Genomic DNA, 21,254 nt, shown 5'->3' on the forward strand with positions numbered 1-21,254 from the left:
AGCAACAAAGTAGCAACAACAAGCAGCCAGTCAGTTGGGACATATTTATTTAAATTCTTCATAACATTTTTTTTTTCATTTAACAATTCCCTTGATAAGTTTTTGTGGGACCCTACCCAAAAAGTGCAAATAATACCAAACTTTTTTTTTATAACACATAACACTGCGTACACCAGCAAGGTTAGAAACAGAATGCTCTGTCTTACTTACAGTACATATGTTGCACATGGTTACGGCAGGAAGAACATTGACCCAGGACGAGGAGGAGGAGGAGGAAGTGATGATGATGAAGATGATGGTGATGATGCTGCTGCTGATGATGGCCTACAAACAGGATCTACATCAGAGACGGGCAAACCTTTGACTCAAGGGCCATATTTTTCCAAACGGAAGGATTAAGACAGATTTTGTAACCGGGCCATTCGAGATTTTTAAAAAATCGAATATATGGCTAAGCGTTAATTTGAATGTTTTCATCCTCGTTTGTATTGTCTGAAAATGTTATATATTTTTAATGTATTATTGGTAATTCATTTAATCATTCATTCATTCATCTTCCGAACCGCTTCATCCAGGGTCACGGGGGTGCTGGAGCCTATCCCAGCTGTCTTCGGGCAGTAGGCGGGGGACACCCCGAATTGGTAGCCAGCCAATCGCAGGGCACACAGAGACGAACAACCATGCACGCCCACACTCACACCTAGGGACAATTTCGAGTGATCAATCAGCCTGCCACACATGTTTTTGAAATGTGGGAGGAAACCGGAGTACCTGGAGAAAACCCACGCAGGCCCGGGGAGAACATGCAAACTTCACACAGGGAGGCCGGAGCCGGAATTGAACCCGGTACCTCTGCACTGTGAAGTCGACGTGCTAACCACTGGACTACCGGGCCGCCCTCATTTAATCATAATCAACTAATTATTGAATAACATATTGGTAAATAGATGTTTATGTACTAAACATTTTTTATTTTTTACTAATACATTTGCAAATTATTTAATGATAAATATGGTCCGGTTCATTTGTACACAAGGTTAATTTTTAAAAAGAATTTAAATTTATTTGCTTGTTTATTTTGTATTTTCTCTAATTTATATACTTTTTTGTTGTATTATGCTGAAGAATGAATTTGCCTATTAAAACAATATATTTTTTACATTTATTTTTATAATATCAATGAGCAAATTATTTAATGCGAAAGATAGTCCAATTAATTTGCAGATGAGGTTAAAAATGTATTTTTAATTAATTTCATTAACCAATGATAATGGGAAAATGGCTCAATTAATGCTACAGATATTACAAGACTCTTAACAAGATTAAATAAATGAAATACAGTGGCCCAGTTTAAAAGAACATGGCCCGAGTGCCTTACTTTGCCTACCCCTGATCTACATTGTACAGCAAGCAGGAAGTGACCGGAAGTAGGGGGGGGGCTGGACACGGGTGACCCCCACAAATCCCCACCAGGCCGTCACAGACACAGTGGAAATAACACTGCTAGCCCTTTAAGAGACCCTTCGTGACTCGCTCCCACCTTCACACCGGCGAGCTTCACCTCTTCATTGGAAGTCGCTGAGTATTTACAATCCCGGTGATAGGCTACAATAAAAATTAAAACGTGGATTTGTGTATTAGCCGCATGCTAGCAACCATTCCATATTATATTTGAATGCAGCCAAGTGTGAGGGGAGTCGTCGTGGAGTAGTGCGGTGTCTCCATGCAGAGCTGGTATTCGTGTGTTGCGGAGTGCAGTGAAGGCCCCCCCAACGTTTAGTTTTTTTCTTTTTCTTGCGTTGCGGACCGGAGACGCTAAATTGAGGGACGAACAAATTAAAGTGGTACCTTGAATTACAAGTTGAATTCGTCATATAGCAGACAAATCGATCAAGAGATGACTGATAATGCGTAAAACTTGTAAGTGAAAGTACGATTGTATTAAAAATTCAACTCGCCACTTTGCTACAATGCTAAATGTAGTTGTAGTTAGCGCTGAGCCATGCGCTTGTTTCTCTTCATGAGCCCAAAATGTCATTCCGCACTTATATCCATGTCTTCTACGTAATTATGTTTTGGTCATCGCAGATAAAATGTCGGAAATGAAAGCAAGAAATTCAGTGATTTAACACTCAACTCAACAAACGGATTTTAAGTAGGACTACTAATTTTTTTTGGAAGGTTCTTCTCTCATCATTTGGCGGTTTCATATTTCCAAAGTTCTTAATTATTTTTTACCCCTTCTTCATTTTTTTCTACCTTGTGGGATAATTTTTCTTTTAAAGCATATAAGCATATAAAATCTTTTTCCAACACGGGCGATCAATGAAATTGGAATTTTTTTGGGGTGGGGGCAAAAATGCTACGGAGCGGTTCCGGTTCACAGCCCGCTCGTTGGGGACCACTAATATCGTAAATTGGATGGTTGATGAAGGGGTTGTTGGTGAGGTTGTTACTTGATGATTTGAGGACAGTCACTCCAGGCTTTGGCCTTTCGCTTGGCCAGTGCCAACCAGGCGGGCTCGGTGGACACCTGCGCTGAGTCCATAGCCGGGAAGCGCTTGGAAACCTCCTTGACAGCAGGGGGCGACGGAGTGGAGTCGGCGATTTCCACTGGCAAAAAAAAAAATACGGAAACTTTTCATCCAAGTAGCTACTTAACGAGTGTAAAATAAGACAATGTACAATTAAGAGGTCGAAGTTGCGATACCACCAGCTGTTTGTTGTCGTGCTTAGAGTCACGTGAGCAGTAGCATCCGCTTGCTAAAACTAATTTAAACAAAGACAAATACCACTCGGAAATATTGTACTTAAAAAAGAGGCAGCAATGACACACACACACACACACAAATAAAATAAACAGTTTTTGTTACACTTTGAATCTATATTTGTGTGCTGTTGTGAAAGCGCGATCTATATAAATCAGAGTGTATTGTATTGTGCAGAATGGCCATTTTGATGCTAACCGGCCATGGCCACCTGGGGGCACTATAGGACTGAAAGACGGATACACATAATGTAAGTCTCAACTGCTCGCAGAGGGAGAAGAATATATGACTTTGAGTATCAGTACTGTTCAGGTTTAAAAAAATCATTGAAAAAGTTGAATCAGCACACCTTTACAAGTCACACAAGAATTTGCACTTCTTCTATTAAGTACAGCGTGTGAAGTTTTGCCAGCTGTGCCTACCGGTAACAGAGCTGGGCAGCGTGTTGGCTTTCTTCAGCTGCTCTCGCCTCTCGAAGCGTCCACGCAGGCTATCTGGTCTCTTGAGCTCTTCCGGCGTCTGAGCTTTCGAACTCGTACCAACGCTCCCACTTCCTCCTCGGTTCTCGGTGGAGCTAATGGTCATCGCTGAGCCCACCTGCGGACGGACGGGTGGAAAGATGAGGATTGAACGTTTATTATTATTATTATTATTATTATTATTATTATTATTATTATACACACAAACGGCAGTCCAGTACACAGACTCAACTCACACTGTCTCGCTCCCGAGCTTGTTTCTCGGCCAGCTTGGCTTCCCGTTGGCTGCGACGTTCCTCGCGGTTTTGCTGCTGTTCCCGGAATCCTTTCTGCTTCTGCAGCGCCAGCGTGATCCACAGGGGGCCCGCCTCCTTATCCTGGACCCTGGCGCCGTCCAGGGAGTGCCTGCTCTGAAGTGACGGTTTCTCTGCATGGGGGGGGGGGGGGCGATACAGGGAAACGGCCGCGTCTAAGCAATTTGCAATCAATCGATCAAGCGCTCCCTCTGTAAGCCATCCATTTACAAGACCGATGTGGACTTGGTGACTCTGACCTTTCTTGATGAGCTCCGTCTTCCTGTCCACTTTCTCCCTCCAGGGAATGTTGATGGACGGGAAGAAAGATCTTTTCTCCTTGGGCTCCTCTTCACATTGGCCTTGGTTGCCCCGTTGCAGGTGGCCAACCGCCGTGGGATGACTCTGGCCGGCTGAGTCTTCGGTCTCGCCGTGGCTCGCTTTAGGCAGCGGAGACGGAGGAGGGGTGGGAACTCCATCGGCGGGTTTGGGTGAGGCTTGGGGTCTGCGGTAGAGCGACGGCTTGGGGGGCACGTGGTCCCCGTCGCATTGCAGCGTGGGGCTCGGGGATTCGCCCAAGCCGGCTCGCGGAATCACAGGGGAGGCTGAGGCGAGGGAGTACTTGACTTCTCTCTGAGGTGACACTGGACTGGATCGGTCGGAAAAGACCGGCGAGGCGTCCGAGTCCAGCTCGATGGGGGTCAGGGGCGAGGGGACGCCGTCGAAGCTGTCTCCGGCGCTGTAGCGCTTCTTGCGTTTCTCCGTGGACTGCTCACTGTGGAAGCGCAGTGAGTAGTTGGTCCTCCTCAGCTTGATGCCAAACGGCGAAGGCGCCTCATCGCCGTCCAAACTCGGTTCTTCGGGCTCCACCCCGCTTTCGGGCTCTGCCGACCCGCTACGATCCCGAGCCTTCCAGTCGGGCCGTTCAGGCTTGGCTCCAGGGCTGGGAACGAGGAAAGACGGGAGGTCTTTGGCAAAGACGCACTCGTCCGCCACTCTTTCTGGAACGCGGAGACTCTTATTCGTCCTGTTCTGAGCTTTTCGGATGGCATCCGGCGAGGCGGAAGCAGACGTGTCAGACGACGCGGCGTCTTCTCCCGTTTTATCGTCGGATATGCTGGAAGTGGAGCGCTGGGAATTCCTTTTTGAATCTCCAAATTTTTTCTTGGCAGGCGTGATGGAGAACTTGGCGCTGACAGACACGGTCTTCCTCAAGTGCGCGTGGGCAAACTCGTGCTGGTCTTCGTGGCTGGCCGGAGGTTGACTCTTGTTCGGGTCTGGGTACTCACTGCCCTCCTCTACCCCCTTGAATATCTTGGACCTGATGGTGGCCCACTCAGCCAGGACGGCCGCACCGGCCGAGTCCGCCTCGGCGGACTCCGTAAGGGATTTTGCCTTTGACGACTTGGCATCCGGCGAGGTCTCGGTCTTGGCGGATGGCGTTCCCTGGGCTTTCCGGTCCTCGCTGAGACCAAGGAGGGACTTGCAGGCGGTGTCCCTGATCTGGTCCAGATTGACGGCGGTGCCGCACAACTGCGCGCCAGTCACCAGGATGGCAGTGTGGGGCACGCATGGAGAAGTCTGCCGTCTGGGGGAGTCCGGCACTTCGGAAGGGGACTTTGTGCCTTCTCTTGGACAGACAGTAGCAGAGGTTCCCGTCAGAGGCGTCAGGTTAACCTTCGGGAAGAGGATTTCTTTTTCTCCGGAAGAAACTTGGAAGGAGAAAGGCCGCTGCCGCTGCTCCATCTCTTTCCAGCGCTGCTCCTCGGCTCTCCTCTTCCTCCGTTGAGGATCCGAGCATCCGTCCCCGTCGTCTTCCGCCATTTTGTTCCGCTGTTCTTCAGACTCGGGTTTGCCTTTCTCTTCGATGTCTCGCGACCTCTGCTTCTTCCTCTTCTTGCTTTCCTCTTCCTCCAAATGTAGTCGCCGAGCCTCAAGTTCCTGCTGCCTCCTTGCTTCCTTTTCCTCCTTCCTTCTTTGCTCCGCCTCCTCCTCTTTCCGCTCCTTGTCCTCTCGGTGTCTCCTTTCCTCTTCCTTCCTCATCCTTCTCTCCTCTTCTTCACGGAGCCTCCTCACTTCTTCCTCCCTCTCCTCGCGCCGCTTACGACACCGTTCTTCCTCTTCAATCCTCAGTTGCTCCGCTCGCTGCTTTCTCTCTTCTTCTTCCTTCTCCTCACGCCGCTTACGACACTGTTCTTCTTCTTCTTCTCCAATCCTAAGTTGCTCCGCTCTCCGCCTTCTCTCCTCTTCGTCCAGTTCCCACTTCCTCTTCGCTTCGAGTCGTTCCTCTTCGACTCGGTGCTTCTTGAAGGCTTTCAGAGACTCTTCCGTGGATGATCTGCGGCGGTGCTCTGCCGAGATGCCCACCACTCCCGGGTCATCCTGCGCCCTACCGGGGGTGGCTACTTCCTGGAGGTCCTAAGGATGAATTAAGAATTGTTAGTTTCCTTGGGGATTGGAGGGTACACATAGTGGTTATGTTGTTCGGGTTATGACCGGGGCCTCGGAAAAACGTTCCCTGGTAAGGATTCCATGGGCCAAAAAGTTTGAGAACCCTTCGTAAAATGATGTTTCCTCACCGGCGAGATGCGCCGGTGCTTGCGTGAAACCCTCTGATTCTTGGGTTTGACAGACAGTTTATGCTTTGCCGCGGTGTTGTCCAGGAGAAATGCCGACTGAGGAACGGCGTCCAGGTTGACCGACTCGATGGTACCGCCGGGCGGGAGGACTCTTTTGGACCTGGGGGACTTGACGGGGGTGCCATGGTGCGATCTCTCTTGCGAGACCGCTTGGACCTGGACAAAAAGATGAAAACGAAATAAATTTACAACCCCGTGACCCAGCTGGGGGGGGGGGGGTGAAACGGATGCGGCGTCAGCATTACCGTCGGCTCGGCTTTTGCAGGCTCCGTTTCGACCTGCGCCGTCACCCTCAGCGGACTCTGCGGAGCCTCCTCCTCATCGGAGCTTCCCTCATCCCCTTCGCTTCTTCTCAGAGAAGGAAGCCTCTGGCCAAACTTGATCGTCTGCGCGATCTGCTTCTGCGCGTTCAACGGGGAAGCGTTTTGATCGTGGCGTGAAGAGAAATGGAGGACAACGTGTTTTCTGCTCAGGCCAAAGCCATGTTTAATATCAAAATATTGATTCGATGCATTCTTGCGGCATTTTGGAGCCAAGGAAGTGCGTTGGGGTGAGGGGAGGAACTCATTTTGTCATGCCAAAGCCTTGTCCAATAGAAAAAAAGTACTTTGCCGCCGTTTTGTGACATCAATAGGCAATTACAAACCATTTTGGGTGCGAGTGAATCACTCGCAGATTTTTGGAATTCGTGGCCCACTGCCTCAGGGATGTACTTGGTGTACGACAGAGTTCCATTCCGATGGTGATGACATAACCTGAAGTAGTCCATCGCAAAGGTATGCTAACCGTGTAGCGGTCATAAGGGGTGTTCACACGGCAAGATTTGGTCCGGTGCTATGCCGGGGCTGCCCCAGTAGAGCGTTCACACGTGCCAATTAGCTCCGGCGTAGCCCCGGAAAAAGGCTTACACCGAGCAAATTTGATCCACCTCAGGGAGGTGGTTTAAAAATTTGCTCCGGAGCAAATGCTCGTTTGCGAAGCAGCACCGGTGTAAAATTTGCACGTGTGAACGCAACTGGGTTAAATTTGCTCCAGAGCAAATGCTTGTGAAGAGTACGTATGGCGAGAATGCGTTGCTTTCGCGCTCTGTCGGACTTCCGTCATGTGTTTGTTTAATAACGACACAAGACTTGGCTGGTAACATCTTTCCTTTTGTAGGAGACTGGACTGTCTCGGAGTTGTTTGTGTAGTTTGTTCCTCTGTTTTGTGTTCACAACCCCCCGCCCCCCATATAATTTATTTTGTGATTTCCTCTCTTGATTTTCTGTTTGGCGCATTACGTATTTGCTTTTCCGAGTGTCATTGAAGTCATCGTTGAGTTATGTTTTCGGGGGCGGCCACTCTCGAGCAGAAGGCACGGAGACCGAGGAGGAGAAGGACGTGCCTGTCCGGTAGTCCCTTGAGTTGTGTATACGTTTTAAAAAGAACCTACACGACAGCTCATTTGTCTTCTGTCGTTTTGCTGCGCTGCAGAAACTGCCGTGTGAACGCAAGTGGGGCTGCACCGACGCTGTGCCGGTGCTGACACGCTCAGCGGCTTTGTACGTGTGAACGCTCCACACAATTTGCTGCGGTGCAAAATATATTGCAAAAAAACTACATCGGTGCAGCGCCGGAGCAAATGTGTGCCGTGTGAACACCCCTATAATTACAGAAAATACTTGTGGGGAAACACTTAAGAAATATATATAACAATACAAATCAGTAATTAAGGTGGTAACTGAGATGCCTTCTTGTGCCATGTGACTTGTATTTTTTACATTGTCCTCCATTCGTTACAATCGTAAACAGAGGCCTGCTGGGGGCTTGGAGCCCATTGGTTTTGGCATTTCAAAACAGCACCACTGGAAGCTCCAAACCACCCCCCCTCCAAAAAAAACTGACTTTCAACGCATTATCCAGAACCCTTAACAATATTTACTTCTCTTTGCCATTGCCCGGGGCGAGTCTGGAAATGTGTCCTCCCCCCTCCCCTCCCCAACATTCTGCGCTTGGACACCTTACCTGCAGATTTTTGACTTTGTCCGAGACGTTTTCCTGGGACATGGCGTGATCCAGACCGACCTGCTTGGCCGACTCCTCCGGGATGAAGACGCTGTCGTGCGAGAGGGCTCGAGATCCAACGGGATTCAACTCCCTGCAAACAGAAGGGCCATACCGTTGTCTTAACAGAATATGTGCTGGCTTTTTGATTTCAAATAGATGTCGATCGACGCATGAACATATACAGTACTGTACGAGAAAATTAAAAACATGTTCTCACGAACGCGATGACATTTTCACATGATTCCCTGAAGCTTATTCATCCTTATCGCTGAGCGGTTGCATACTTAAAGGGAGCCATCAACACTTTCAATTTCCAGGAATGGCTCAACGAGCACTGCGTACCTTAGACTTTGATTGGCGTTCTCGTCGTCTGACACAACTCCATGGCACACCTCCCCGGTGGAGAAACTGGCCTTCAGCTGAGCCCCATAAAAAAAACCCTGGGCCTCCCGCTTCTGCTTTTTCTTCCCAAAGAGGCGTCTGAAGGGCTGGAACTTGCCCTGTCGCCTTTGCTTCTCTGTAGACGGAAAAGAGAAAAAAAAAATGCCACGTGATAACCATACAGCATAATCTTTTTTTTTTTTTTTATATCTCCAGCTAGATAATGAGCGAGGGAGGCGGGGCGGTGGGGGAACATTTGGCTTTGAATGACTGACAAACGAATGATATGAAAAGACAAGAGAGAGAGAGCGCGAGTTGACTCCTGTTAGGGAATAAAAGGCAAAGTTGGGGGGCGGGGGGGACATGCAGAGAAAAAGGGCGGGCAAAGCAGTGAATAGCATGACTCAAATCTCATGCTAAACCAGTGGCACTTCCCTTATGGCTTCTTGACATCCCTATATTACCGTCATTTGAGAGGAAAGCAGATGCCCCAACCATAAAATATGTTAATAAGTCATGAAATCATCATTTTATGGACGCCTTTGATAGCGCTCCAGTGTACAGCATTTCCTTCGAAATGAAAGAAAGTCAGTACAGTGGTACCTCTACTTACAAAATTGATTGGTTCGGTGAGAAATTCGAAACTAGAAAATGTTGTAAGTAGAGACGCGTTTTCCAAGCCCCGCCACAAAATTCAGACATAAAGGTTTTCTAAAGTATAAAAAATGCATTAAAATATGTCACAAATACATGTTGCAATTAGATCATTGCACAATAAATGAGAGTTGTGCATAATGTAAAAAAAAAAGAATAAAAATGCTGATCATTTAACTTTCAACTGCATCCTGCTCGGTTTTTTTTTTGTTGCCCTCTTTTCAGTTCATGTTCTGTCTCAGAAGTGTTTTTTGCCTGGCGTGTTGTAAAGAGCTTATTGAAGGACGGTTTACTTTTGTCTATTAACAATCCTTCGAAAATGTCCAGGGGAAACTGAGTGAGATCGCGTGTCCGCTGAGCACTTTTTTTCTAGGTGATTCGTATTGACGTAAAACTATCGGAACACTGTCCTAGGTGAGTGGCGAGTATGCTGCATCGACACCATTTCAATCTATCGACAGACATATACACTTATGGAAGCAGTTCCTCTTAGCCAATGGGAGGCCAGGATGATGCTCGATAGTAGCCAATAGCAGAGCAGCCAGAAGTATGTTGCGTTCAGGAAACTCGGAGCTGCTAGTAGCGGCCCACACTGTTTTGTTTTTTTTAAACCTTTCGTATCTTGAAATGTCTTTCGTAAAAAGGGCCAATAATTTCCTATTGAGGCGTTTCGTAACTTGAAAATTTCATATGAAGAAATGTTCTTAAGTAGAGGTACCACTGTAACTCTATTTAACATTATTTCTGTACAAATTCATCATAAACCAGTCTTACTGGTATATTACGGAGCATTCTGGCCATTGTAAACAGTGAGGCACACGCCATTGTGGAGCAGCAGCATCTTGAAACAAGCTGCTATGTCACGGGGTCGAACTGATTCATGAATAAGTGATTACAATCGTTTCTTGGTAGCAATCTGTGAGGCAGTGAATACGTGTGGGGGGGTCAAAGCAGCCCACTGGTGTCATTTTGGCATCGTTAAGCCCGACATTGACCCATTCTGCGCTTATGACACGAGATCGTTAAGCGAGCGGCTCCTTGTCACTCACGCAGCGTCCGGTCAGACACGTGGCGGACGTTGCGGTTGCGCGGTGGTGCTTTCAGCAGCCGCTGTGACCTAACAAAGCGCTTCTCCTATTCAACCCGCAGCGCAAGTTCTGCTTACACCGGCGTGGGAATGAATCCTCGCTGCGGTAGTTTTAAATGGCAGTCAACGCAGTTTCCCGACAAAAGAGTATTTTTGTTGGGTGTATCAAAGTATTTTGAACCCTTTCAGCGACGGCATGTTTGCAGCGTGAATGCATGTTTAATGACAACAACAACAAAAACATACGGTGGCACAAGATGCATAAGTATGATACCTCGTCATACTTCTGCCTCCCTCTCTCTATCTTTCTTGTTCGCTTTGGCCCACGAAACAAAGACCTTAATGCACCGCCCAGGGCCCGCTCACACACTCATGCGTGAAATGAGAAAGGACCAGCCACTCTTTCTGCGTGCTTGCCCCGCCCCCCGAGCCTCCTGCTGGTTCCTCACGCCGGATGGACATCCGACGCGGCCAATCAGGTGGCGTCTAAGCGAGCCCGAGGGAGGCTGGCGGGAAACCAGCAGAGGGCTTTCGTTTCTACCGAAGTCTCGACCTCCACCATAAAGCAGCAAAAAAAAAATGTCCGGCTTTCAATTCAAAACACACCATGCAGCGGTTAAAGAGACAGCGGCACGGAAAAGAAAAATAAACGCTGTCTCTTTAAGAGGTTTTGGATCCTTTTTACCTGTGCCTTTGGATTGCTCTAAAAACATACCAAGCTCGGTTTCCGTGGCGCCCGTCGCCATGGTCGCTCTGCAGCACACCTCGGCTGCGGCGAGACGAAGCAAGCGTGGGAATTTACTGAACTGCAGACGGGTGTAAGGGGTGCTGTTTGTTTGTTTGTTTTTTTAATAAGCAATGTTATTGACTATCACTATATGGAAGGAAGGAAGCAAGAAAAGAGGGAAGGAAGGTGCGCAGGAAAAAGGGAAACAAGCATGGCATGAAATAAGAAATGAAGGAAGGTTGGATGTGGAAAGAAGGAAGGAAGGAAATAAAGAAGGAGGGAAGGTGGGATGGAAGGAAGGGTATCAGGATTGTTTGAAAGGAAAGAAGGATGGAAGGAATGCGGGTAGCAACGATGTAACAAAGAAAGGAAGGAGGGAAGGAATGTCGGAAAGATGCCCGGAAGGAAGGAAAAGGAGGCGAGAAGGAAGGTAAGAAGGAGTGGAAGAAATAAAGAAAGGAAGGAAACGAGGACATGTGAAAGGGAAAAGAGAGAACACGAACTTTTGTTTTCATAAGTGTGTTTTCATCATCCGAACTGCTTTTTATGTGGTCGCTCGAGATCGTGGATCTTCATTTTGGGTCAGGAATGCACCATCGTGGTAAACGGGGGTGCACTACATCATAAAAACGTTTAAAAAAAGATTGCTTGAGGGGTGGGGGGGAGACAACAATATAGTCGGGGAAGCACCGCATTTCCAAACTGGAATAAGGCAATAAGTCACAAACCGCAATGAAAAATGCAACAAAGTGAAGCAGAAGCACTTTCCAGATGCATGGGAGGTGACACGACAGCTGGTCTTCCATCCCAATGGTTCTTAAAAAAAAAAAAAATTAAAAAGAAAGAAAGGCCCCTCAGGTGGCAAATCGTTGGCTGGTGATGAGATGGGAGAAGCGCGGCGAGCCGCCATGCGTGCCTCCCGCAAAAGCGTCGCCAAGCGTCTCAAAGCGTGCCCGCCTGCCAGCTCCCGACGGCAACAGCCAGCAGCAAGTGAGCAGTATGGCGCTTTTATATTGTTTTTTTTTGGGGGGGGGGGTGCCAGACAGTCGTCACGATTTTACCTATTTGAGCCGCGCAGCCCGACAGCGCCGCGCACCACTGCAGTAAAACCTTAGGGAACATGGACGGGCTCGTTTGCAAACTTTTGAAGCCCACCAACGCCTCGGAGGCTTCTGCGACGGGAGTCGGCTTTGGGAAGAGGAAGGAAACGGTCACAAGAGACACAAAAACAGCAGGTTTGCTTTTGTTAGTATCGCGGTTCACGTGGAACATGGCGGTGGCATGGTGGGTGGCATGGAAAGGGGGTGGGGGGGGGGGGAGCTGAGGCAACGGAAGCAAAATTAATAATAATAACAGTGGTCCAGTGGTTAGCGCGTCGACCGCACAGTCCAGTGATACCGGGTTCAATTCCAGCTCCGGCCTCCCTGTGTGGAGTTTGCATGTTCTCCCCATGCCCGCGTGGGTTTTCTCCGGGTACTCCGGGTTCCTCCCACATTCCAAAAACATGCATGGCAGCCTGATTCAACACTCCAAAAATGTCCCTAAGTGTGAGCGCGGATGGGTTGTTCGTCCACGATTGGCTGGCAAGCGGTTCAGGGTGTCCCCAGCCTAATACCCGAAGACAGCTGGGATAGGCTCCAGCACTCCCCGCGTGACCCTCGTGAGGATAAGCGGAACGGAAAATAGATTGATGGATGGATAATTTTACGGTAATAATAATAATAATAATAATAATAATAATAATAACACTGCCAGCAATTGTATTTTTTAACAGTAGATTCTAACACGCATTGATCCAGCCGCAACAGGTGCAACCCAAACAAACACTCTCACATCCTTTTATAACGGTTTCCAAAGTAGCTTAGCAATAGCAGGCAATTGAATCCGAACTGTATCATGTGGCTTCATTCAAAGAAGAGCAAACCACAAGAACAATGGGGGTGGGGGTGGGTTCTTTCTGATCGCACCCCCCGCCCCTCCCCTCTTCCGGTCTAGGGGGCACGAATTTCTTACCCAATCGTCGCAAACATCCTGCATGTCAAAAATGGACCGAGGAGTGAACGTCGTCGTCGATATTTTGGGGGTGCGTATCGCATGACACGAGATTTTCCACTCGGCGGATAATTGAAGCACTGGAGTGTGTACGGAAGACAACAGCCCCTCCCCCCTACCCCCCGGATGCACAAAACACACATTATGAAACAAATAAGGAAGAACTGCAGAAAGGAGAAGATAGAAAGAGATTTTAGGAATTTTGATGTGTTGTTTTTTTTGTATGTGTGTGCGAGTTTAAAAAAAAGGCCTTCTTACCGTGCAGCCGTGTATGCGAGGCTATCTGGGGAGTGTTCCACCTCACCTGCCTGCTGTCACTGTGGAACTAGGGCATCACCTGGAGTCAGGTGTCACATGCAGTCACGTTTACTTGGCTGTGTGAGCGCATGCTTTTTATTTTAAATTCAGAGTAAAATTAAAAATGCTTTGTTTTAGTATTAGTTTTAGTTTTTTCCCTATAATTCAATATAGGGAGTGTTTTTCGAGTGTAACATTAAAAAAAAAGGGTCACTAGTTTTTGTGTAATAGAGTAAAGTGAACTATACTTGTCAACCTTTCTTTCTTTCTGCAGAAAATGTCCCGCAATACCAAAATAAAAGCATTTACAACAAACTCCGAAAGCTCATCTAAGCCATTGACAAAGCACCGGTTTAGAAACATCATTTTGAATTTTAAATCCGTTTCGATTTTTTTTAAAGCATTTTTGTTTTGGATTTTATTTTCTAAACAAAAATGTTATTTCAGTTTTGGCTCTTTTGTTACTTTACAGTGACTATAATAATCTTCATTATGTGTGTGTGTGTGTGTATGGTACGCTGTACAGTGCTCAAAGACTTCATCATCGCATATTGTAGCCGGTCAGCTGATGAATTTCTGCCGTGTCCGCAGGAGACACAGAGTGCCACTTTGTCTCGCGGCTGGAAAGGCACAGTGCGGCACAACAGAAAGGCATTCATCCTTCGCGTCGGCTGACGCACACAAAGCCGCCGGTTGTGTACGTCGCCAAACATAAGGGCAAGCTTGCGCGTGCGTATGGATGCCGCGAATCAGGTGGCACACCTCAATTTGGAATTGACCATGCTCGACAGCCCCCTAGTGGCGATGTTATATTCCTGGAGGTGTTTATTTGAGGTGAGGTGTTCATTTTTAAAAAGATGTCAGAGCTGTACACTACGCATTGTCCTGAACAGCAATATCAACAATATAGGGTGATTTTTGACTTGTTTATTGAAGATGAGGTGGTTCTTTATTTTTTTTAAGGATATTGGAGCAGGAGATGCAATATGTGCAGTGAGCATTGTGCTTAGCGAGAGTTTCAATTAACCGTGTTTCAAGGGGGGAAATGGGAAGCACCGAATTGAGGCGAGGCCGTTATTTTTTTAAAGTCAAGATGATCAATGTAGTTACAGTCAGTGTTCCACATATGCACGGATGAAAATGAAATTTAGCGGACACATTAATCGTAACAGAACCTACGAAAAAGTGTCAAGGGCCCTTTCCCGGAATCAGTTTGCTTTGATGCTGTAATCGGAGAAATTCCAAAACCTGCACTAGGGAATTCGGCCATATGAGATTCAATCTGACGCGGCGATCGTATGGACAACCCTGAATTGCCACAAGCTTTTTTTTTTTTTTTACTATGCCATCTAATGTGGGCGGAGCACAATGTCAACATTTCACAACTACTTTGACGGCTTCGCCACGGAAACAAGGGCCCATTCGTCTGCGCGCTCGGCGCTTTTATTTGATTTAACGATTACACAACAGCCTGACAAAACAATCCCACCAGCCCCATATGGTCCCCCTTGTGTTCAAGCATCTGTACCTGCAAGACTCCATCGACCTGCATCGTGCAAACGGCTGTGCACTACTGCAACACCCTCATCCACACACACATACACTCCTGCTCTTGGGCTTGATAGCATAACAGTCAGCGCTGGGCTTTACATGCCTCCACCATAAATGTGAGAGATGAATAGACAGTGGTGAAGCAGTGCTCCATAAAAGCAAAAGGGAACATGTCATCATGTCACCCCTGCCACCACATGACAGGAATGCAGCATTGACTATTAATAAAACATGCAATCCAAAACAAATGGGTGATTCCATTTTCAGCTATGTGTGTGTGTGTGTGTGTGTGTGTGTGCGTGTGTGAGCTGTGGTAGTGAGGCGGGGTTGCTATCATAAGCCTTCCCAACCCTCCACATCTCCAAAATGATGCATTGTCTCCTGGATAAACAAACATGTCTCTCACACACATACACACGCACGCGCGCGAACACACAAACACACGCGCGCGCACAAAGGCGTGGATCACTCGGTGAAAGCTTTTAAATGGCAGATTGGCGGCTAAGGGCCACGCGTGGATTGGCACAACGTAACAACAAATGTGGCCGTTGTTTGTTTGCATTGAAATCGCCGACTGTCTGGATGCTGCTTTGGCATCACACATGCACACCCCGACGCGCGCGCGCGTGTACGCGTCACACCACAAAGCCGTTTGGCAATTAAGGCCCGCGCGCAAGGGCGTTCACGCGTCCGAATATCCACATCTCTGCGCGCGCGCGTGAAGCGGGGGATGAAGAGTGGAGGAGTGGAAGGATGGATGAGGGGGTGTGCGAATGCGGTGACAAGGTCATCATACGGCGGTCCCGGTAGCGAGAAGACTCACGGCGATCGCGCGGCGAGTCCTTCCTCGTCGGTCTTGGTCGCTTTTGTTGCCGCCGATGACGATGAGGAGGAGGATGATGATGCGCGTGGCAGGCAGCGAGAACGCACACGCACAGCTGCACGCGCCTGAAGGAGGAGGAAGAGGAGGAGTGCGTGGTGGTGCACACGGGGGAGGCAGAGGGAAGAATGGGGGTCGGGGAAGGAGGAGGGGGGTAAGTGTGTGGTTCAAAGTCCAAAAAGAGAAAACATACAAAGCATTTTTTCTCATATTTGTTAAAAGTCATTATGACTTGTCAGTAGTGCATTATAAGGATGAGTAGCAGCAAAAAATAAAAAATCTGCAGTTCTGGCCACATCTTTTGCCAATCAGGGGCGGAACTACATGGTGGCCAGGAAGGGCTAAGGCCACCCCTTGAATCTCTTTGGCCACCCAAAGCCAAGGAGGAAATTTTAAGTCTGTGCTTTTTCAGCTCTTATCACGATTAACTCATTCTGTACCAGCCATTTTCAGACCTGTTAAAAAAAAGGCTTTCAGTCTTGGAAAAAAAAAGCTAGGAAAAAGAAAACCTAAGTATTGAATTGAATGTGCGAACGTTTTTAAACGTCTTTTCAGACTTGGCTGGTACTGAATGAGTTAACTGAGACATTGATGGCAGCACGCAAAATGGTATCGGCCGTCGGCAATAATTGATCACTCTGATGTTGGTGTTAGCTAGCGAATCAGTGGATAAGAAGAGCATAGCATACTACACAAAAAACAAAGCAAAGTATTTGGCACTATCTCATAAATTAATGAAAGCCCGACTGTGTATAGTATGATCATGACATGTTGGCATGTTACTGAGTTGTACAAATTTTGTTGATTTTGCAAGAAACAATTCTACAGTGAGCAGCGTCAAATGGTCTTGACAGCTCAACGAGTATATCATATTAACGTTCTTGGGTTTTTTTTTTTTCAAAACAAACTGGCAAAATCCTCGGTTGGGGATTGTCATCATATTTCTCTTGCTTGGAAGGTTGGACTGACCACTAAAGTTTCTTTGGTCACCTTTTGTGGGTTTTTTTTAACATTCATGGAATAATTTGCGTTTGTTCTACTCCTTTTTTATCTTGTAAATGCATTTGTGTTGCAAGCACCGATGCCTGTGGATTAACGATTGGAATCTGGTCTTTCTTTCTCACATCATGCGAATAAGATTTGGGGGAGGAGTTGGAATATATAAGGGATCAACATAGCTGGAATACTTACGTCCACTTCTTGACATAGTGCTAAAAAAAAACTTTCTTCCCTTTTTGAATCCATATTTTTTTCTTCAATATTTTAGAGTTGCTGTTTGTGGAGGGGCGGGGGGTGTCAATGAAATGACTGTATGAATGAATGTATGTAGATTAACTTCTGCGCTTGGTCCCAGATCAATGTTAGCACTGTCCAGTAAAAATTGGAACTACGGGTAGAGTAATTTGCTGTACATTTTAAGTTTTAAACGTATTTTATTGCGAAATGTCCAACCGGATGACTCATTTTGAGGGGCCATTGTTTCCTCAGTGACCTGGTCATTTACTTTGAAAATCTGACAGGAAACGTTACGCGTGCATGTTGTCTGGACGAAAAGATAACTATGGGTACGTGGTAGGTAACGCATCCAGGGCATTTTGTTTGCTAAGTCAGTATTTTCCAAGAATAACGTTCCCGGAGGCGCCTTGGTAGCGGCTCGGACGCTCCGGCGATGGCTCCTCGAAGGTCGGACTCGGCGAAGAGAAGCGGCGGCGTTCGGTCCCCCGACTTTCGGAGCTCGGGTTCAGCGGCGCGCCGACACTCCGCCGCGGTGCTGCCGTCCGTGCTGACGTTCCTGGTGATCGTCGCATCCGGAGGCCTGCTGCTCATGATCGAGAAAGGAATGCTCAGCGGCGTCGAGACGCCTCCGCCCCGGGGAAGCAGGAGACTGGCTGTCGGCCGGCACACCGGCCAACAGCGGGCGACGGAGGACGTGGAGTCGCAGGTAAGGGCTGGAGCCCATCCGCGGGGATCGGGACAATTTGTACACTTCTGCTCGCTCGTGAGCGGTGGTATTATTAGATAGTGCTACATAAGCAGAGATGGCTGAAGTTAAAAAAATATTGTTAAATAGGGTCAAGGCTGATGTAGTCGTTCGACTACCTTAGTCGCATAGCACAGACTTGAAAGTCCAAAAGTAAAAATCATGTGCAAAATCAGATGTGGCAAAAGTAGCCACGCTCTGAACTCTAAGTATAAGTAGTTACTTGTGTAAAAAAAAAAAAAAACAGCAAACAAAAAAACAGTTGGAAGCACTGATTCAACTCCTGTAACTTACTGGAAGTAAAAAAAAAAATCAACTGTGAAATCTCAAGTAAAAATAGATTTTCTATTCAATTAGACATAGTACCAGAGATGAAAAAAGTACTCGCATGTATTGAACTAGGAGTACAGATGAGTAATAATATATTTTACTGTCCGTTATAACAGTGCCCGTTTTGATAACTTGACATTGTCTTGCATCAGAATTTGTGCAGTTCTCAGTGAAACGAAATGAATCCACTGGATACTCTCAAAACATATTCTCATACTTTTGGTTAACAAACCAATTTTAAGCTGAACCGTTGAAAATAGTAAAAAGCCGTTGAAAATTGAAAAAAATATGGAAATCCCTTGCAGTTTCCTTTTTTTTAAAATGCTAAACTACTGCGAGTCTTACCGCGAGCATTTTTGCAACCCCCAAGCTCTGCCCCCATCCAATAACAAAAGCCGTAGTCAGTATCGGTGCCAGAGGAGAGGTCAGTGACATCCAATATCCAAAATAACAGCATGCAATGAATGGTGCATGCAATCTAATAATGCGAAACAGTAACAATATTAACAAAATAGATGTTGGTTAGAAAATGTGTGCATATTGCGACCAGATGTGTTTTGCAAGTCAAAAGTTGTCTTAAACAAATTTTGCTGTGCCCAACCAGAGGATGTAAAAATGCTGATATTATCAGGGACCAGCACTCTGGCCCGGTGAGGACAAATTGGAAATCTTATTGGTTTTGGAAATATAGTTCAAGTTACACTGGGCAGAATTAGACTGACATGGCAACACAGAGATTGAAATCAGATTTTCTCTCCCCCCGCACCCCGAAATTTTCACCTAAAAACACTGTGGCCAACAGATAGCAGCATCGGGTTCCTTTTTGATGAAATCACCATGGACCAAAGCAATGTGGATGCTTGTGAACATGGCAGACATCTTGAAATTTGAACGGTTGCAAGCAGTACGTGATTGACCCAAGTGGTCACGTTAAATCTACTACCAAGAGTGTCATGAAAGAGATGAAAGATGGCGGGTATGATTTCAATTTAGAAGTAATGACTTGTATGTGCATACATCACACGCACACCCTACTAAATACTACTACTGCTAAATAGCGAACAATTAGTTTGTTTTGTTGTTGGTATTTAACAAAAGCAGTGCTCACCTTTTTTTGTGATGAGTTTGTAGTTAACGAAGATCAGTCAGAATGCTTCAAATTGGTTGGCACTCAATTTTTTTTTTCTCGAATGGCTGGCATGGAAAAAGTGAAGAAAATAGACCGCTTGGAATAAGTAACATGGAAGTTAAAAAATGCTCACCCGAGATCCTTGTTGTTCAGATCCTCCAGGACATCCGAAACCGGACCATGACGTCCATGTGCAGGCAGAAGAACATGCCGCGCAGCCTGTGGTCGCTGACGCCGCCGCAGAGGAAGACGCTGCTGCAGCACGTGCTGGTCAACGACGAGTACCGCTTCCTGTACTGCTACGTGCCCAAGGTGGCCTGCTCCAACTGGAAACGCGTGCTGAAGGTGCTGGGCGGCGCCTTGGAGAGCGTGGATGTCAAGATCAAGATGGACCATCGCAACGACTTGACTTTTCTGTCCTCGCTCAAGCCGGAGGGGATCCGCTACCGGCTGCAGCACTACTTCAAGTTCATGTTCGTGCGCGAGCCCATGGAGCGCCTGCTCTCCGCCTACAGGAACAAGTTCGGCGAGATCGAGTCGTACCAGCGCAAGTACGGCGCCGAGATCGTCAAGCGCTACCGCAAGAGCCGCGGCGGCAAGGGCTCGCGCGCGGCGGCCGGCGACGACGTGACGTTCGCGGAGTTCGTCCGCTACCTTCTGGACGAGGACGTGGAGCGGATGAACGAGCACTGGATGCCCATGTACAACCTGTGCCAGCCGTGCGCGTTGCGCTACGACTTCATCGGATCTTACGAGCGCCTGGAGCGGGACGCCGAGTTCGTGCTGCGCAGCGTCGGCGTGCCGCCCCATGTCGGCTTCCCGGCGAGGCAGTCGTGGTACAAACCCGTCACGGCGGAGACGCTGCACTACTACCTGTGCGGCCTGCCGCAGAAGCTCCTGAGGGAGCTTCTGCCCAAGTACATTCTAGACTTCTCCCTCTTTGCGTATCCGCTCCCCAACACAACCACTGAGCACTGCCGGCATTAGGAAAATAAAAGTCAACTGGCTAAGTATTTTTTTAAAAGACCGATTTGGGCAGAAGGCCCATTTCATGTCTGGTCTTCTGTAAATGTGTACTGTGTTCTATTTTTTCTACTTTTCTATAAAGACTGTCCATATTTTGACCCAAGACGTCGTGTGACTTTTATTTGGGCCGGCTAAGCCACGCACACCAAACAGTGTCGGCAGCTGGTGGATTATTTTTGCTCAGCTTCCACGTTTTGTAGCGTGAGGGAAATAATTCTTTTCATCCTGTGCTGAATTTTAACCACTTAGTGACATTTCAAATGTTTATGGTTTATTAAGGGACAGAACATCCGTCAAAATCACTCTAAAAGTTATGATAATGTGCATATTAGTCAGTAAAATTAATATTTGATCACCGAGCAATACCTGTTAGTACTCGGTGGAGAAATTGGGCTCAATTTTGACGAGGAGTGCAGGACTGGCGCAGGGCGCGACGTACATCTACGCAGGGGTGTGCTAGACCGGGTTCGGGTATTTTCACCAAGGGACGAAGCTTAGCGTAGAAAATAAAACCGTTTTGCGATGTGTGCGTGAATGTTCAAAATGAACTGGAAGGCGATCTCCACAGTGTGGGTGATTCGAAGTTGGCCAGGGAGATCGCGGATCAGTTACATTGGCACTTGGGAGACGACTGCCTTCTACCCCAATTCTTGGTGGCTATGTTTGCATTTTTAACTTGATATTCGCTGGCAAGCGTAAGACGCGGCTGTAGATGTTCTTACATGTCACACTCGTGCAGCCCAAATTTTGGCTGAGTTCTCCTGGAATCAAACATTTATTCCACCTCACATTTACGCATATTTTGATTCCTGTTCTGTGTAATACCCTAATCGGTAAACAACCACAAAAATAAGAGACTTTTCATGCAAACATTGCCTGTACAGCCAATAAATATTTTCTGTTGTTGAAAAGTTTGAGGGCGGCCCGGTAGGCC

The 21,254-nt window shown here is 47.3% G+C and overlaps 2 protein-coding genes across 6 annotated transcripts; one reads left to right on the forward strand and one right to left on the reverse strand.

Moving 5' to 3' along the window:
- Positions 1–30: 30 nt before the first annotated feature.
- cracd (capping protein inhibiting regulator of actin dynamics) lies at positions 31–15,960 on the reverse strand. 5 transcript variants are annotated; one of them, XM_052074114.1, is made up of 11 exons: positions 15,798–15,955; positions 12,136–12,246; positions 8,568–8,742; positions 8,184–8,316; positions 6,425–6,580; positions 6,120–6,335; positions 3,801–5,958; positions 3,484–3,674; positions 3,191–3,365; positions 2,457–2,613; positions 31–324 (listed from the first exon to the last, which is right to left on the reverse strand). In XM_052074114.1, the coding sequence occupies exons 2-11, from the start codon at positions 12,194–12,196 to the stop codon at positions 231–233; spliced, it is 3,516 nt and encodes a 1,171-aa protein (XP_051930074.1). In that variant the 5' UTR covers positions 12,197–12,246; positions 15,798–15,955; the 3' UTR covers positions 31–230. The 5 variants fall into 5 exon arrangements, with proteins under 5 accessions (XP_051930074.1, XP_051930076.1, XP_051930077.1 ...); XM_052074116.1 differs by lacking the exon at positions 12,136–12,246 and having other exon boundaries at positions 15,798–15,960; XM_052074117.1 differs by lacking the exons at positions 12,136–12,246; positions 15,798–15,955 and adding an exon at positions 13,385–13,461.
- A 1,281-nt stretch (positions 15,961–17,241) lies between these two features.
- Positions 17,242–20,418, forward strand: chst14 (carbohydrate (N-acetylgalactosamine 4-0) sulfotransferase 14). The gene is made up of 2 exons (XM_052072762.1): positions 17,242–17,796; positions 19,448–20,418. The coding sequence occupies exons 1-2, from the start codon at positions 17,524–17,526 to the stop codon at positions 20,279–20,281; spliced, it is 1,107 nt and encodes a 368-aa protein (XP_051928722.1). The 5' UTR covers positions 17,242–17,523; the 3' UTR covers positions 20,282–20,418.
- The last annotated feature ends 836 nt before the right edge of the window (positions 20,419–21,254 follow it).

Source organism: Hippocampus zosterae, chromosome 8 (genome assembly GCF_025434085.1).
Source record: "Hippocampus zosterae strain Florida chromosome 8, ASM2543408v3, whole genome shotgun sequence".
In the NCBI taxonomy this organism is placed as follows: Eukaryota; Metazoa; Chordata; class Actinopteri; order Syngnathiformes; family Syngnathidae; genus Hippocampus; species Hippocampus zosterae.